The 16297-nt window shown below is 41.7% G+C and overlaps 2 protein-coding genes across 3 annotated transcripts; both read left to right on the forward strand.

The window, feature by feature from the left end:
- The first annotated feature begins 4653 nt into the window (after positions 1-4653).
- On the forward strand, positions 4654-8035 carry LOC139175358 (protein S100-G-like). The gene is made up of 3 exons (XM_070766425.1): positions 4654-4722; positions 6166-6329; positions 7861-8035. The coding sequence occupies exons 2-3, from the start codon at positions 6183-6185 to the stop codon at positions 8020-8022; spliced, it is 309 nt and encodes a 102-aa protein (XP_070622526.1). The 5' UTR covers positions 4654-4722; positions 6166-6182; the 3' UTR covers positions 8023-8035.
- A 2038-nt stretch (positions 8036-10073) lies between these two features.
- Positions 10074-15417, forward strand: LOC139175360 (protein S100-A4-like). 2 transcript variants are annotated; one of them, XM_070766427.1, is made up of 3 exons: positions 10074-10134; positions 12980-13129; positions 15047-15417. In XM_070766427.1, the coding sequence occupies exons 2-3, from the start codon at positions 12989-12991 to the stop codon at positions 15209-15211; spliced, it is 306 nt and encodes a 101-aa protein (XP_070622528.1). In that variant the 5' UTR covers positions 10074-10134; positions 12980-12988; the 3' UTR covers positions 15212-15417. The 2 variants fall into 2 exon arrangements, with proteins under 2 accessions (XP_070622528.1, XP_070622529.1); XM_070766428.1 differs by having other exon boundaries at positions 15050-15417.
- Positions 15418-16297: the final 880 nt, after the last annotated feature.

Consider the following 16297-nt stretch of genomic DNA (forward strand, 5'->3'; position numbering starts at 1 on the left):
GATTGCTTTTTTTAAAAAACCAACCCACAAATCTTGTCGATCGCAACCCATTTTTGTCTGGAAATGAATCTTTTCTATGCTGGTTTGCAAAATGTAGCGATGATGAAGATGGATAAAAATGGATGATGGATAAAAATTAATGGATAAAATTGGATGATGGATAAAAATGGATGATGAATAAAAATGGATGATGGAAAAATTGATGGAAAAAATTGGATGATGGAAAAATTGATGGATAAAAATGGATGATGGAAAAATTGATGGATAAAAATGGATGATGGATAAAAATGGATGATGGATAAATTGATGAATAAAAATGGATGATGGAAAAATTGATGGATAAAAATGGATGGAAATAATTGATGGATAAAAATGGATGATTGATAAAAATGGATGATGGATTAAATTGGTTCGTGGATAAAAATGAAGTGATGACGGATAAAATTTGGATAAAAATTGATGATCGATAAAATGGATGGATAAAAATGGATGATGGATAAAATTGGTTCATGGATAAAAATGAAGTGATGATGGATAAAATTTGGATAAAAATTGATGGATAAAAATTGATGATCGATAAAGTGGACGATGGATAAAAATGAAGTGACGATGGATCAAATTTGGCCTTTTTTTAAAAAAATGAGCGAACAATACCAGTATAAAATAGTATTTTCGACCGTTCCTTGCACTTACAACCTTTGCAGTGTTAAAATTTCAGGAAGCTTAGCAACCAGCAACCAACATGTATTTACGCGGGTCCAGCTTCCTGAAGTCATTTGGTCCCCATTTTGCAACCATCTAAAATGGGCTTCCAAAAAGCAGAATCGACGGTAATCCAGATTCGTTTTAACAACGTCATGATTGACTTAAGGTCCAGGTCCACAGGATGTGGGTTGAGGGGGAGAAAAGGAAGCCAGATTGATTCAACGACTGTGCAATTAATGACCACATCGATTCGCTTAACGGACACGGCCAAAATGGTCACAGAATCACCCCACCTCTATCGGCTCTATCTCTTAACCACCGCTTCGCTTAGCAACCAAAAATCCTGCTCCCAATGACCGTCGTTAAGTTGAGGACTCGCTGTGCAGCTCAGCCCGGCGTTTTCGGAGTGCGAGATGAACACCAAGTGTCTCCTAGACAGGGTGTGTCAAAAATGATAGGTGAGTCGTTGTGCATATTTGCCAAACCTGCTTGTGCACTCAACAAAAAAAACAGGTGATGTTCCTTTGGAGAAACATTGGTGGTTGAAATTCCGCCCGTTTTCGTTCCGGCTTTCCTGATGAATTCACCACGGTGAGCCTCCTCCAAGCGGACGAGACCAGCTGGTACGTGTCTATAAATTTATATATTATTATTATTTTAAAAAAGGATTCAGCAGGAAGACAGGATTGCTATGGATAATTGCCCTTAGAGGTTGCCAGTTTTCTATTTTTTATTTCTCCATCTTGGATTTATTTTTTATTTTTTGAAGGGAGGAAGGCCAAAATAAATAAAAAAATAAATAAATCCAAAATTAACCATGCCACTTTTAAAGCCGGGAAAAAAAAGCGGAAAATCCTTAAGATTTTATGAGAAAATATGAAAAAATATTATTTTACTGAACATGAGAAAATATTATTTTACTGAAAACATGAGAAAATATTATTTTACTGAAAGAGTAGTAGATCCTTGGAACAAACTTCCAGCAGACGTGGTAGATAAATCCACAGGAACTGAATTTAAACATGCCTGGGATAAACATATATCCATCCTAAGATAAAATACAGAAAATAATATAAGGGCAGACTAGATGGACCACGAGGTCTTTTTCTGCCGTCAGACGTCTATGTTTCTATGTTTAATGTTGTGTACTTTTTCCAGCAATCAAAATCTGCCAATCGGCGCAACAAGAAGATGTTTTAAATGTCCAAAATGTTGGGTTCTTTCTGAAATTAGGTTGGGTTGCACTTCCTCTCTGGCAATATTACACGGCTAACTAGAACATACAAAACATTTGCCAGACCAAATCTTGAATACAGCTCATCTGTCTGGAACCCGTATTGCATATCGGATATTAATACAATTGAGAGCGTCCAAAAATAGAAGAGTCTTCTACTCTTCCACTCACAACAAAATACCTTATTCCGCCAAAATTGAAATTCTGGGCTTAAACAACTTCAAACTACGCGGCCTTCGGTATATCTAACCGTAGAACATAAAATTATCTACTACAATGTCTTACCTGTCAAATGACTACTTCAGCTTCAATTGCAATAACACACAAACACACAATAGAGACAAACTTAAGATAAACGGCTGCAAACTCAATTGCAGAAAATATGACTTCAATTGCCAATTATTATTTATTATTATTTATTAGATTTGTATGCCGCCCCTCTCCGAAGACTCGGGGCAGCTCACAACAATAATCAAAAACAATATAACATTGCAACAAATCTAATATTAAAAGAGAACAATATATAAAACCCCGACAATTTAAAAACCATGCAACACATACATACCAAAAACATAAAATATAAAAGCCTAGGGGAGATGTCTCAATTCCCCCATGCCTGGCGATATAGGTGGGTCTTGAGTAATTTGCGAAAGACAAGGAGGGTGGGAGCCGTTCTAATCTCCGGGGGGAGTTGATTCCAGACGGCAGGGTCCGCCACAGAGAAGGCTCTTCCCCTGGGGCCCGCCAAACGACACTGTTTGGTCGACGGGACCCGGAGAAGGCCAACTCTGTGGGACCTTATCGGCCGCTGGGATTCGTGCGGTAGAAGGCGGTTCCGGGGTTATTCTGGTCCACTGCTATGTAGGGCTTTGAAGGTCATTACCAATGTCTGGAATTCACTACCTGACTCTCCCAAACCCCAAAAGCTTCAACCTTAGACTGTCAATCTCACCCCATTCCTAAGACCTGGTCTTTTAAGAGGCGTACGTAAGCACACCATTGTGTCATACTGTCATCATTTATCTGTATTCACTTTGTTTATGTCTATGTTTATACCTAAACGTGCTATCTTGTACATGTCTGACAAGCAAGTAAATAAAATAGATAAATAAAAAAGAAACATAGAAACATAGAAGACTGACGGCAGAAAAAGACCTCTTGGTCCATCTAGTCTGCCCTTTTACTATTTCCTGTATTTTATCTTAGGATGGATATATGTTTATCCCAGGCATGTTTAAATTCAGTTACTGTGGATTTCCCAACCACGTCTCCTGGAAGTTTGTTCCAAGGATCTACTACTCTTTCAGTAAAATAATATTTTCTCATGTTGCCTTTGATCTTTCCCCCAACTAACTTCAGATTGTGTCCCCTTGTTCTTGTGTTCACTTTCCTGTTAAAAACACTTCCCTCCTGAACCCTATTTAACCCTTTAACATATTTAAATGTTTCGATCATGTCCCCCCTTTTCCTTCTGTCTTCCAGACTATACAGATTGAGTTCATTAAGTCTTTCCTGATACGTTTTATACTTAAGACCTTCCACCATTCTTGTAGCCCGTCTTTGGACCCGTTCAATTTTGTCAATATCTTTTTGTAGGTGAGGTCTCCAGAACTGAACACAGTACTCCAAATGTGGTCTCACCAGCGCTCTATATAAGGGGATCACAATCTCCCTCTTCCTGCTTGTTATACCCCTAGCTATGCAGCCAAGCATCCTACTTGCCTTTCCTACCGCCCGACCACACTGTTCACCCATTTTGAGACTGTCAGAAATCACTACCCCTAAATCCTTCTCTTCTGAAGTTTTTGCTAACACAGAACTGCCAATGCAATACTCAGATTTAGGATTCCTTTTCCCCAAGTGCATTATTTTACATTTGGAAACATTAAACTGCAGTTTCCATTGCTTTGACCATTTATCTAGTAACGCTAAATCATTTACCATATTACAGACCCCTCCAGGAATATCAACCCTATTGCATACTTTAGAGTCATCGGCAAATAGGCAAACCTTCCCTACCAAACCTTCCCCTATGTCACTCACAAACATATTAAAAAGAATAGGACCCAGAACAGACCCTTGTGGCACACCGCTTGTAACCTGACTCTGCTCAGAATACTCGCCATTAACAATAACTCTCTGATGTCTATGCTTCAGCCAGCTTGAAATCCACTGAACTATCCAGGGATTAAGTCCAACCGGGAACGAAAATTGCAAAATAAAATAAATTCAAACGTCCTTTTTTTGTGTGTGTGTGATGCCCTCCTGGAAGAAATTATCCAAAACGCAAAGGATCTGTGTTGTCAATTCAACAACGTCCTTTTCCCACGAAAGTCAGCTCTTAAAAGATCGGCAGGGGGAAAAAAAGGAGAATTTTTATTTTTATCTCCAAGGATTAAGGGTGGGATTGGCAGGAATCGAAAGACATTCACGATGCGCCTTAAAAGGTGAACGTTGCAGTCTTTAAAAGTGAGATTTCTCCCCCAAGGGGAGAAATTATGCTGGTTTTCTGTTCTGTTTGGACTTGTTTGATTTGATGGCAATTCCTTGCAGGAAGGGGAGATATAAAAATGTAGTAAATAAATAAACCACCAAAGAGTTTTGTGGATTTTAAACTTTCTGGCAAAGCCAAGGAATTGTCTGTCCTTATTTATTTACTGAAACAGTACAACATGGGTCAAATAAAATTGCCGCAGAAAGTGAAACAAATCTAGGACAACGCCTGTATAAATAATCCTCAACTTATGAACAGAATGGGGATGAGATTTTCCATTGCTAAGCAGGTTGGTTGACTTATGCGTGGCTATCAGATGCTTAGCTTTATCAAGTATGATGTATGGTTTAGTTTACAATGTGCAATTTGTAGTTGATAGTTTAAAGTTTAAAGTAAGTTTTACGTTTGTACTTTTAAGTTTATAGATTATAGTTTTTATAGTTTATACTTTATACTTTATAGTTTACAGTTCACAGCCCTGGTTCCCAACATGGGGCAACTTCATTTTTAATGGGGGCAGTTGGAACCTTGTTTAAACCTAGTTAATGGTCTTTTAGGCTTTCTCCATGTGAGTAGTTCACTTTTTGAATAATAAGAATTATATGTCGTGGGTGGGGGGGAAGGCCTCAGGATTTTAGAGATGCTTAGGTGGTACATGGCCAAAAAATAAAGGTTGGGAACCACTGGTTTACAGTTAAAATTTGAGATTAAAGTTTTTAAAGTTTTTATTTTTAATTTTTTTTTATTGATTTAAAATACATATATACACATTTACAAAAATATAAGATAAATAATCAAACCATAAATTGAAACAAAACGAAACTAACACATACAAACAAAACAGAACAAAACAAAATCCTAGTAATATAGTTAATTACTTATTTAAGTACACTAAACAATAATAACAATAACAATAAACAAATAACATAATATATATTATTTAAATTTAAATTCCCTTGTGAGGGGGAAAGTTATAAGTCATCTTATAATTTCAAATTATCTTCTGGTGAAGTATATCATCGGTATCCACTATTTTTTCCTTTTGGTTATCCATATATTTTAAATTATTTTTATTTTCTTAACCGCCTTCGTAGATTCTTATTTAATTTATTTAAATTCATACAGATTTTTCCTGAAAATTACTGTATATTTAAAGTTTTTAAAGGAAGGTTTTAAAGTAAGATTTTAAAGTAAAATTTTAAAATAAGGTTTTAAAGTAAGGTTTTAAAGCCTTACTTTAAAGCCTTACTTTAAAACCTTAAAAACTTTCAAGTTTAAAATTTTCAGTTTTGCAGTCTACAATTTATAGTTTCTTTACAGTTTTGGAATAGTCCTCAACTTATGACAATTGGGAGCAGAATTTTGGCTGCAGATGAATGTTAAGTGAATCACGCCTGATCTTAAGAACTCCTCCCCGCCCCACAGTTGTTAAGCAAATGACTGCAGCTGCTAAGCGAGTCATATAGTCGTTAAACGAATCCCACTTCCCGCACGGTCTCTGCTTGTCGGAAGCCACCAGGGCAGACCCCAAACAATGATCACGTAATCCCTGGGATGCTGCAACCATCATAAATATACACCCAGCATCTGGATTCTCAAATCACATGACAGGAGGATGCTGTGATCAGCGCAAGAACTTGGATGTAAGCCGCTGCTTTCAGCACCGTCATAACTTCGAATAATAGCTAAGCGAACGGTCGTAAGCCCGAGGTCTGTTTTCCTATTCATGCAGGACCCCGTGCCGTAGCAATGACGCAATTTAAGACACTGGAGCAGGCCCTCGGGGAGGTGGTGGGCACCTTTCAACGCTATTGCCGGAAGGATGGAGACCGCAACACCCTAACAAAAGATGAACTACGGAGCCTCCTGCAGACCGAACTTCCCAGCTTGCAAACAGTAAGTCTCCCTCCTGCACGAATTAAATCCATTTAATGAATACATTCATTCCCTTACAGCACAGGAGGAAGTGCTTCAAGTTGTCCTAATTATTGGGGAATAATCTCTAAGCTGTTTAAAGCAGTGTTTTTCAACCAGTGTGCCGCGAGACATGGTCAGGTGTGCCGCGAAGCTCAGAGAGAAAGAAAGCAAGAGAGAAAGAAATCAAGAGAGAGAGAAAGCAAGAGAGAGCGAAAGAAAGCAAGAGAGAGAAAGAGCGAGAGAGAGAAAGAGAACAAGAGAGAAAGAAAGCAAGAGAGAGAGAGAAAGAGAGGGAGAAAGAAAGCAAGAGAGAGAGAGAGAGAGAGGGAGGGAAGGAGAGAGAGAGAAAGACATAGAGGGATGTAGGGAGGGAGAGAGAAAGAGGACAAAAAAGAGAGGAAGGAAGGAAGAGAAAGAAAGAGGGATGGAGAGAGAGAGAAAGAAAGAGGAAGGAAGGGAGAGAAAGGGGGAGAAAGAAATAGAGCGAAGGGGAGGAAGAGAGAGAGAATTTTTTTGTCCAAACATTTTTAGCCCCCCCCCCCTGCTCCATGTGCCCCAGGGTTTCGTAAATGTAAAAAACGTGCCGCGGCTCAAAAAAGGTTGAAAATCACTGGTTTAAAGTTTTAAAAAGTTTTTTAAAAGTTTTTATAAGGTTTTAAGTTAACATGTTTTAAAGTTGTTTTAAAATATAAAGTTTTATAACGTTTTATAAAGTTTTTTATTTATAAAGTTTTATAAAGTTTTGTAAAGTTTTATAAAGATTTATAGTTTTATAAAGTTTTATATTGATAAAGTTTCATAAAGTTTTAAAGTTAGTTTTAAGTACATTAAAGTAGGTTTTCAGTATTTATTTATTTATTTATTATTTATGTATTTATTTATTTATTTATTTATTTATATTTATTTATTTATTTATTTATTTGGTTAGTTAGTTAGTTAGTTAGTTAGTCCAATACACAATGAGGGTTTTAGTGGGTATATATATACAGTATATATATACACATAGTAAAATACATGATGAAGGTTATAGAGGAGATACTCATAGTAAAATATATCTAAGAAAAAATAGAAAAGAAGATATAGTAATAGAACATATCAGTGAAAGAATAGAAGAAGAGATATAGGAATGGAAGAAAGGTATAGGAGATATAGGAGAGCAATAGGACAGGGGACGGAAGGCACTCTAGTCCACTTGTACTCGCCCCTTACTGACCTCTTAGGAATCTGGATAGGTCAACCGTAGATAATCTAAGGGTAAAGTGTTGGGGGTTTTCAGTAAGTTTTAAAGAAGTTTTTCCCGTTTTCAATTTTCAGTCAAATAAACGCAGACACTCCTCGACTTAAGAACAGCTCATTTAGTGACCATTCAAAGTTACAACGGCACGAAAAAAATATGAGCTGGGGCTGTCATTCACACTTAACGAACATGGCAGCATCGCCGCGGTCACTAATTAAGACGCTTGGGGCAGCTGTCTCGTATTTACGATGCTTTTTTGTTTCCAAACCAAAGCTAGAAATCAAAGGGGAGGCTTTGGAAGAGTTGCTCACCCTCCTGGACACCGATCGAGACGGAGAGGTCACCTTCGAAGAATACATCCGCTTCGTGGCGGCCGCCTTCACTTTCTTCCACCTGCAATTCCGTGACGCCCCCGTGGTTCAGCCACGCGTCTAGGTTCCAGGAAAGGAGGGAGAAAAAAATATCATTAAAAAAACCTGAATGGTTGCTTTGCTTTATTTTGTGAATTTTGTATTATGTTGACAAAGGAGATGATGATGAAGGTACCTCCTATTTTCTTCATCCTGGCATGAGAATGGAGGGACCGGCACAAAGTCACCCAGCCAGCTTTCAGGGCTAAGGCAGGCCTAGAATTCACCATCACCTGGCGATTGGCCCAAAGTCGCCCAGTTGGCTTTTTGTAGTTTATTCGTTTTTCTGTAGATTTATTAGGTTTTTATCCACTCCCAAACCAGGAGACTTTGGCCTGCTATTTTCTCTCTCTTTTCTCTCCCCTCTCTTCCTCTCATTCCTCTTTTTCTTTCTTTCTATATCTTTTCTCTCGTTCTGTCTCATTCTCTCTTCCTTCCCCTTCTCTTTCTATTCTTTCTCTCTCTATTTTCCTCCTCTCATTCTTTCTCCCTTTCTCATTCTATTTTCCTCCTCTCATTCTATTTTCTCTCATTCTTTCTCCCTCTTTCTCATTCTTTCTATTTTCTCTCATTCTCTCTCTGCCTCTCTCAAATTTTCTTTCCCCTCTCTTCCTTTCATTCTTTCTCTCTCGTCCCCTCGTTCTCTCTTCCTTCCCCTCCTCTTTCTATTCTTTCTCCCTCTATTTTCCTCCTCTCATTCTATTTTCTCTCATTCTTTCTCCCTCTTTCTCATTCTTTCTATTTTCTCATTCTCTCTCTGCCTCTCTCTCAAATTTTCTTTCCCCTCTCTTCCTTTCATTCTTTCTCTCTCGTTCCCTCATTCTCTCTTCCTTCCCCTCCTCTTTCTATTCTTTCCCTCTATTTTCTTCCTCTCATTCTATTTTCTCTCATTCTTTCTCCCTCTTTCTCATTCTTTCTATTTTCTTCCTCTCATTCTATTTTCTTTTTCTCTTTCTCCCTGTTTCTTTGTCTCACTCTATTTTCTTCACTCTCTTTCTCTTTCTTCCTTTTGTGTTTTTCTCTATTTTCTTCCTCTTTCTGTTTTCTCCCATTCTTTTTCTCACTTTGTTTTTTATTTTCTTCCCCTTTCTATTTTCTCTCATTCTCTCTGCCTCTCTCTCAAATTTTCTCTCCCCTCTCTTCCTTTCATTCTCTTCCTCTCTCGTTCCCTCGTTCTCTCTTCCTTCCCTTCCTCTTTCTATTCTTTCTCTCACTCTCACTGAGAGCATCTGCACCAAAGACAAATTCCTTGTGTGTCCAATCACACTTCCCCATTAAAGAATTCTATTCTATTCTATTCTATTCTATCTCATTATTTCTCCCTTTCTCATTCTATTTTCTCTCATTCTCTCTGCCTCTCTCTCAAATTTTCTCTCCCTCTCTTCCTTTCATTCTCTTCCTCTCTCGTTCCCTCGTTCTCTCTTTCTTTCCTTCCTCTTTCTATTCTTTCTCTCACTCTCACTGAGAGCATCTGCACCAAAGACAAATTCCTTGTCTGTCCAATCACACTTGCCCAATAAATAATTCTATTCTATTCTATATTCTATTCCATTTCATCCCATTCTATTCTCTATTCTATCTCATTCTATCTCATTGTTTCTCCCTTTCTCATTCTATTTTTCTTCCTCTCATTCTATTTCCTCTCATTCTTTTTCTCCCTTTCTCAATCTTTCTTTCTCATTCTCTTTCTCTCTCTCTGTCTTTCATTCTATCTCTTCCCTCCCTTCCTCTTTTTCTCTTTGCTCTCTCATTCTTCTTTCTCTCATTCTCTCTCTCACTCTTTCTCTCTCTCATTCATTATTTCTCTCTCTCTTTCTCTCTCTCTCCTGCTGCTTTTGTACTTGTCCAGCCATTTGGCTACCACAGCCTTTTTGGTGCCAAACCACTAGGGGAAAAAAATGGGCAGAATAATTTAGGGCTTAGACGAGGGGAAACAGCCCCTCCAGCGTGACACCACCCAAAGCCAGAAAATCCCACCGCAGCTCCTATTGGCCTCGGGGAGAGCTGGGGGAGGACCCCTGGGAGCCCCCAAATAAAAGCCCAGATTAGCCAAGGTTACAAATAATGGTCGGATGGCCAGGCACTCTTCATTCTGCCCGCTCAACTCCAGCCTCAGTTTCCGGTCCGGCTCACTCTGGTAAGTGGGGGTTTTTCTCTGTGGGGCCCCCAGGTTTGGCCAGAGAAAGGATCAGCCCCGATCCCAAGAGGAATCCCCATTAAAGAGGAGATTTGGACGCAGGATCAGGGCTGGGTTGGAGAGATCGACTGGAGGAAAGGAAAAGGAAGAGGAGAGAGGGGAAAGAGGAAAGAGAAAGGAAAGAAAAAGAGAGAGAGAAGGAAAGGAAGGGAAGAGAAAGGAAAGCAAGGGAAGAGAGGAAAGGAAGAGGAGAGAAGAGAGGAAAAGGAAAAAAGAGTAGGGAAAGGGAAGGAAAGGGGAAGATAAAGGAAAGGAAGAGGAGAGGAAAAGGGAAAGGAAGGAAGAGAAGAGAAGGGAAAGGAAAGAGAAAGAGAGAGGGAAAGGAAAAGGGTAAGAAGGAAAGGAAGGGAAGAGAAAGGAAAAGAAGGGAAGAGAGGAAAGGAAGAGGAGAGGAGAAGAGAGGAAAAGGAAAAAAGAGAAGGGAAAGGGAAGGAAAGGGGAAGATAAAGGAAAGGAAGAGGAGAGGAAAAGGAAAAGGAAGGAAGAGAAGGGAAAAGAAAGGGAATGAGAGAGAGAGGTTAGATGGAAAGGAAAGGGAAAGGAAGGAAGAGAAGGGAAAGGAAAGGAAAGAGGAAAGAGAAAGAAAAGAGAAAGAGAGAGGGAAAGGAAAAGGGTAAGAAGGGAAGGAAGGGAAGAGAAAGGAAAAGAAGGGAAGAGAGGAAAGGAAGAGAAGAGAAGAGACAAAAAGGAAAAAAGAGAAGGGAAAGGAAAGAGGAAGAGAGAGAGAGGTTAGAAGGAAAGGAAAGGGAAAGGAAGGAAGAGAAGGGAAAGGAAAGGAAAGAGGAAAGAGAAAGAAAAGAGAAAGAGAGAGGGAAAGGAAAAGGGTAAGAAGGGAAGGAAGGGAAGAGAAAGGAAAAGAAGGGAAGAGAGGAAAGGAAGAGAAGAGACAAAAAGGAAAAAAGAGAAGGGAAAGGAAAGAGGAAGAGAGAGAGAGGTTAGAAGGAAAGGAAAGGGAAAGGAAGGAAGAGAAGAGAAGGGAAAGGAAAGAGGAAAGAGAAAGAAAAGAGAAAGAGAGAGGGAAAGGGAAAGGGTAAGAAGGAAAGGAAGGGAAGAGAAAGGAAAAGAAGGGAAGAGAGGAAAGGAAGAGGAGAGGAGAAGAGAAGAGACAAAAAGGAAAAAAGAGAAGGGAAAGGAAAGAGGAAGAGAGAGAGAGGTTAGAAGGAAAGGAAAGGAAAGGAAGGAAGAGAAGTGAAAGGAAAGGAAGAGGAGAGGAAAAGGAAGGAAGAGAAGGGAAAGGAAAGAGAAAGGGAAGGAAAAGAGAGAAAGAAAGGAAAGGGAAAAGGAAAGGAAAAAGGTAGAAAGGAAACGCAAGGAAAGGAGAAGAAAAAAGAGAGAAAGAAAGAGAAAAGAAAAGAGAAAAGAGGGGAAAGGAGAAGAGAAAATAGAGAAAGGCAAAAGAAAAGAGAGGAGAGGAAAGAGGAAGTGACAAGATGAAAAGAAAAGGAAAAAGAGGAGAAAATGAAGGAACAAAGGAAAAAAGGGAGGAAAGAGAGAGGGAGAGAGAGAGAGAGGAAGGAAGGAAGGAATCCATTCACAAATACTCCCTTTCCACTCACAGAGGATAAAGCCAACATTGTTCTCTGCCTCCTCTTCCACAGAAGCACCTCATTGCAATTTAATCCCACCCACCCCAAAATAATTTGATTTCTCAGCGGAGACCCACCCCAAACGAGAACACCAGGAATGGCTCAGCTAGCTAGGCACAAATCTACCAAGGGCACCCCCAACTCAATTGCAGCCCCTGTTGAAACTAGCCTCTGGGCGCGTACAAAGTGCTCTCCTGCCATCCAGGGGCTGGCAGGCTCCAAACCTCCAAACGTTTCGTATGCAAAATACCTGTGGGAAGGTTTCTGTGTGTGTGTGTGTGTCTGTCTTGGTGTGTGTTTGTGTGTGTGTGTAAAGTGCTGTTTTCTCCTCCTCTGCCCCTACCGGACGCCATCCCAAAGGTGCCAGGCTGGCATCCGAATGACTCAACCTTTCCTGGCCTCTGCAGAGGGATTCGCCCCACCTTTTTTCCTCCCGAAGGAAGGAGGGAGGGGAAATGGTCAGGAAGGAGGAGAAAACGAGGTGGCGGGTTTGGAAAGGAGGCAGGTCCTCCTCCCTTAGGATGCACCATAGCCACAAAACCCACCGGCACATCAGCCTGTAGATGCCTTCTTTCCTTCTCCTTCCTTCTTCCCTCTTCCTTCCTTCTTTCCCTTCATCTCTCTCCTTCCATCTTCCCTCTCCTTCATTCCTTCCTTTCATCCTTTCCCTCCTCCCTCTCCCTCCTTCTTCATCTCTCTCCTTCCTTCCTTCCTTTCCCTGCTTTATCCTTCTCCTTCCTTCCTTCCATCCTTCCCTCCCCTTCATCCCTCCTCTTCCTTCCATCCTTCCCTTATCTCTCCCTTATTCCTTCAATCCATAACTTACTTCTCTTTTTTCCCTTCCGCATCCCTTCCTTCTGTCTGCCTTCCTTCCTTCCTCTTGTATCTCTTCTTTCCCTTTCTGTCTCTTCCTTCCTTCTCTGTGCCTTTTCTTTCCTTCCTTCCTTCCTTCCTTGACAACTGTACCTTTTCTTTTATGTACACTGAGATCTTATCACCAAGACAAATTCCTTGTGTTGTCCAATCACACTTGGCCAATAAAGAAGTTTCTTTCTTTCTTTCTTCCTTCCTTCCTTTCCTTCTTTCTCTCTCCCTCCCTCTCTCCCTTTCTTTCTTTCTTTCCTTCCTTCCTCTCTCTTTCTCTCTCTCACTGGTACACGAATGCTATACCCTCCCCAACCCCATCCCTCTTTCGACAGCATCCGAAAATGGCCACCCCTTTGGAGAAAGCGCTGGACACGATGGTGGTCACCTTCCACAAATATTCCCAGAAGGAAGGCGACCAATTCAAGCTCAACAACACGGAACTGAAGGAGCTGCTGAAACAGGAGCTGCCCGGTTTCATTAGCGTAAGTGCCTCGCTCCATTGACGGGAGTCCTCGACTTTACGACCAAAACTGAAGCCCACCCCCCCAAAAAACTCTGCTGCTGACCATCGCTAACCGAGCCTCATCCCGTGTTATGACATTTCTGGTCATGGATGTGAAGGAAAACCCAGATGTGGTAAAATTAGTTGGGCGGTCACTGAGTGAACCCGCCGTCGTTAAGTCAGTCACATCGGGATTTCCCCCTTTGGCTCAAGCTCGTCAGGAGGTCGCAAAAGGGGGTTTATATGGCCCTGCTGGGGGTCATCATAAATACGAGTCACCTGCCAAGGGTCTGAATTTGGATATGGATGTACACCCCAACGGTCATTAATAATAATAATAATAATAATTTATTGGATTTGTATGCCGGCCCCCTCCGTAGACTCGGGGCGGCTAACAACAATGACAAAAACAGCATGTGACAATCCAATTAATAAAACAACTAAAAACCCTTATTATAAACCAAACATACACACAAACATACCATGCATAACTTGGAATGGCCTAGGGGGAAGGAATATCTCAACTCCCCCATGCCTGGCGGCATAAGTGAGTCTTGAGTAGTTTACGAAAGACAGGGAGGGTGGGGGCAGTTCTAATCTCCGGGGGGAGCTGGTTCCAGAGGGTCAGGGCCGCTACAGAGAAGGCTCTTCCCCTGGGGCCCGCCAAACGACATTGTTTAGTCGACGGGACCCGGAGAAGGCCCACTCTGTGGGACCTAATCGGTCGCTGGGATTCGTGCGGTAGCAGGCCGTTCCGGAGTCACTTTTCTGCAGTGCCGTGGTCACTGCGCACGTTGACAAAGTGAACCGTTTCTTCAAAAATAAAACCTAGTCAGAAAATAAGCCCTAGTATAATGTTTAGGTTGCTCGTAATATAAGCCCTACTTTCGATTGTCAGACAGGTGGATGCATTTATTACCATATTTCCCCCACCAAAAAAAATAAGAACTAATAGAAAATAAGTGATTTTAGGAGCAAAAGAAATTAATATAAGACCCTGGCTTATTTTCAGGGAAACACAGTTAGTTGAGGGACTACCTATACCAGTGACGGTGAACCTTTCTTGGTTTGTGTGTGTGTATGTACGCAAGTGCCCACATCCATTCCCTTCTCCCATGTATGCGCACCCCTAGCGCTGCCCCTGCACATAGGCCTCACTGAAGCCTGGGATGGTGAAAAAACCGGCCCGACGGGCAAACCGGAAGTTCGGAAAAATGGACTTCCAGTTTGCCCGTTGTGGTGTTTTTCGCACTTCTGGGAAGCTTCCTGAAGCCCCAGAGGGTGAAAAACAGCACAATGGGCAAACCGGAAGTCTGTTTTTCCAAACTTCCGGTTTGCCCGTCGGGCTGTTTTTCACACTCTGGAGCCTTCTGGGAAGCTTCCTGAAGCCTCAGAGGGTGAAAAACAGCACAATGGGCAAACCAGAAGTCCGTTTTTCCAAACTTCCAGTTTGCCTGTCGGGCTGTTTTTTGCACTCTGGAATTCTGGGAAGCTTCCTGAAGCCCCAAAGTGGGAAAAACAGCACAATGGGCAAACCGGAAGTCCATTTTTCCAAAATTCCAGTTGGCACATCGGGCTGTTTTTTGCACTCTGGACTTCTGGGAAGCTTCCTGAAGCCCCAAAGTGTGAAAAACAGCCTGACATACAAACCGTTAGTCCATTTTTCCGAACTTCCGGTTTGCCCATTTTGCCGTTTTTCACACTCCAGGGCTTCAGGAAGCCTCCCTATAGCTTCTGGTGGTCGAAACGGCCTTCCCCAAGGCCGAAAATCAGCTGTCCAGCGTGCGTATGCGCATTACAGCTGAGAGAGAGCAACGCCTCACGTGGTTTTCACCCCGACTTCCCTCCCCTTCTCTCCCCCCGCTCAAATTAAACGCTCCGTTTTTTTCTCCCCCAGAAGAAAAAGGACGAGTCCACGTTTCAAAAAATCATGAGCAACCTGGATTCCAACAAGGACAACCAAGTGGATTTCCAAGAATACGCCACTTTCCTCGCTTGTATCGCCATGGCCTGCAACGATTTTTTCCACGGATTCCCGGACAAGATGCCGCGGCAGAAATGAAGCGGGGACGGGGGGGGGGGCGTGCGACACACAAGAGCGGGCTGGCGTGCAAGACGGGCGGGCAGAGTTCACAGGTGTGTGTAAGGTGGCTTTCCACCCCCCCCGTAGTCTTTGGTTGGTGCAAGAGCTTCAAAGGAGAGTTTGTGGCGAGGAGAATAACCAGTTTCTCACCCTCTCTCTCTCTCCCACACACACACGCACACACACCCCAAGTACAAAATAAAGTTTGCTTTCAAAAAAATTAAAAAATAATTTAAAAAGCCTTTTTGGTGGTTCTGCTTGTCTCCTGAGGGGCTGGGGACGATGGGCATTGGTGGGGGAAGTTTGGTTTTGAAAAGTGTCCAGGAATTTGAATTGAATGGGTTTGATTTTGGGAGGGAGGGAGGGAGGGAGGGAAGGAAGGAAGGAAGGAAGGAAGGAAGGAAGGAAGGAAGGAAGGAAAGAAGGAAGGAAGGGAGAAAGTAGAAGACTGAATGAATGAATGAATGAATGAAGTAAAAGAATGAATGAAGGAAGGAAGGAAGGAAGGAATGGAGAAAGTAAAAGAATGAATGAATGAAGGAAGGAAGGAAGGGAGAAAGTAAATGAATGAAGGAAGGAAGGAAGTAAAAGAAGGAAGGAAGGAAGGAAGGGAGAAAGTAAAATAATGAAGGAAGGAAGGAATGGAGAAAGTAAAAGAATGAAGGAAGGAAGGAAGGGAGAAAGTAAAAGAATGAAGGAAGGAAGGAATAAAGAGGGAAGGAAGGAAACAAGCAAGAAGGGAGGGAAGAAGGAGAAAGAAAAGAAGGCAGGAATGAATAGGGAGAGGAAAGAAAGACGAGAAGGGGGAAGGAGGGACGGAGGGAAGGAAGGAAAGAAGGAAGGCAACAAGCAAGAAGGGAGGGAGGAGAGAGAAGAAAAGAAAGAAGACCAGAATGAATAAAGGGAAAGAAAGCAAGAATGAGGGATGGGAGGGAAAGCATAGAAAGAGGGAAGGAAGGAAAAAGGGAAGAGGGAGAAGTAGGGAGGGCAGGAGGAAAGGAAGAAAGGAATAGAAGGAATGAAGGAGGGGGAAAGGCAATAGAAGTCAGGAAGGAGGGAGGAAAG

The sequence above is a fragment of the Erythrolamprus reginae genome, chromosome 13 (assembly GCF_031021105.1).
Source record: "Erythrolamprus reginae isolate rEryReg1 chromosome 13, rEryReg1.hap1, whole genome shotgun sequence".
Taxonomy (NCBI): Eukaryota; Metazoa; Chordata; class Lepidosauria; order Squamata; family Dipsadidae; genus Erythrolamprus; species Erythrolamprus reginae.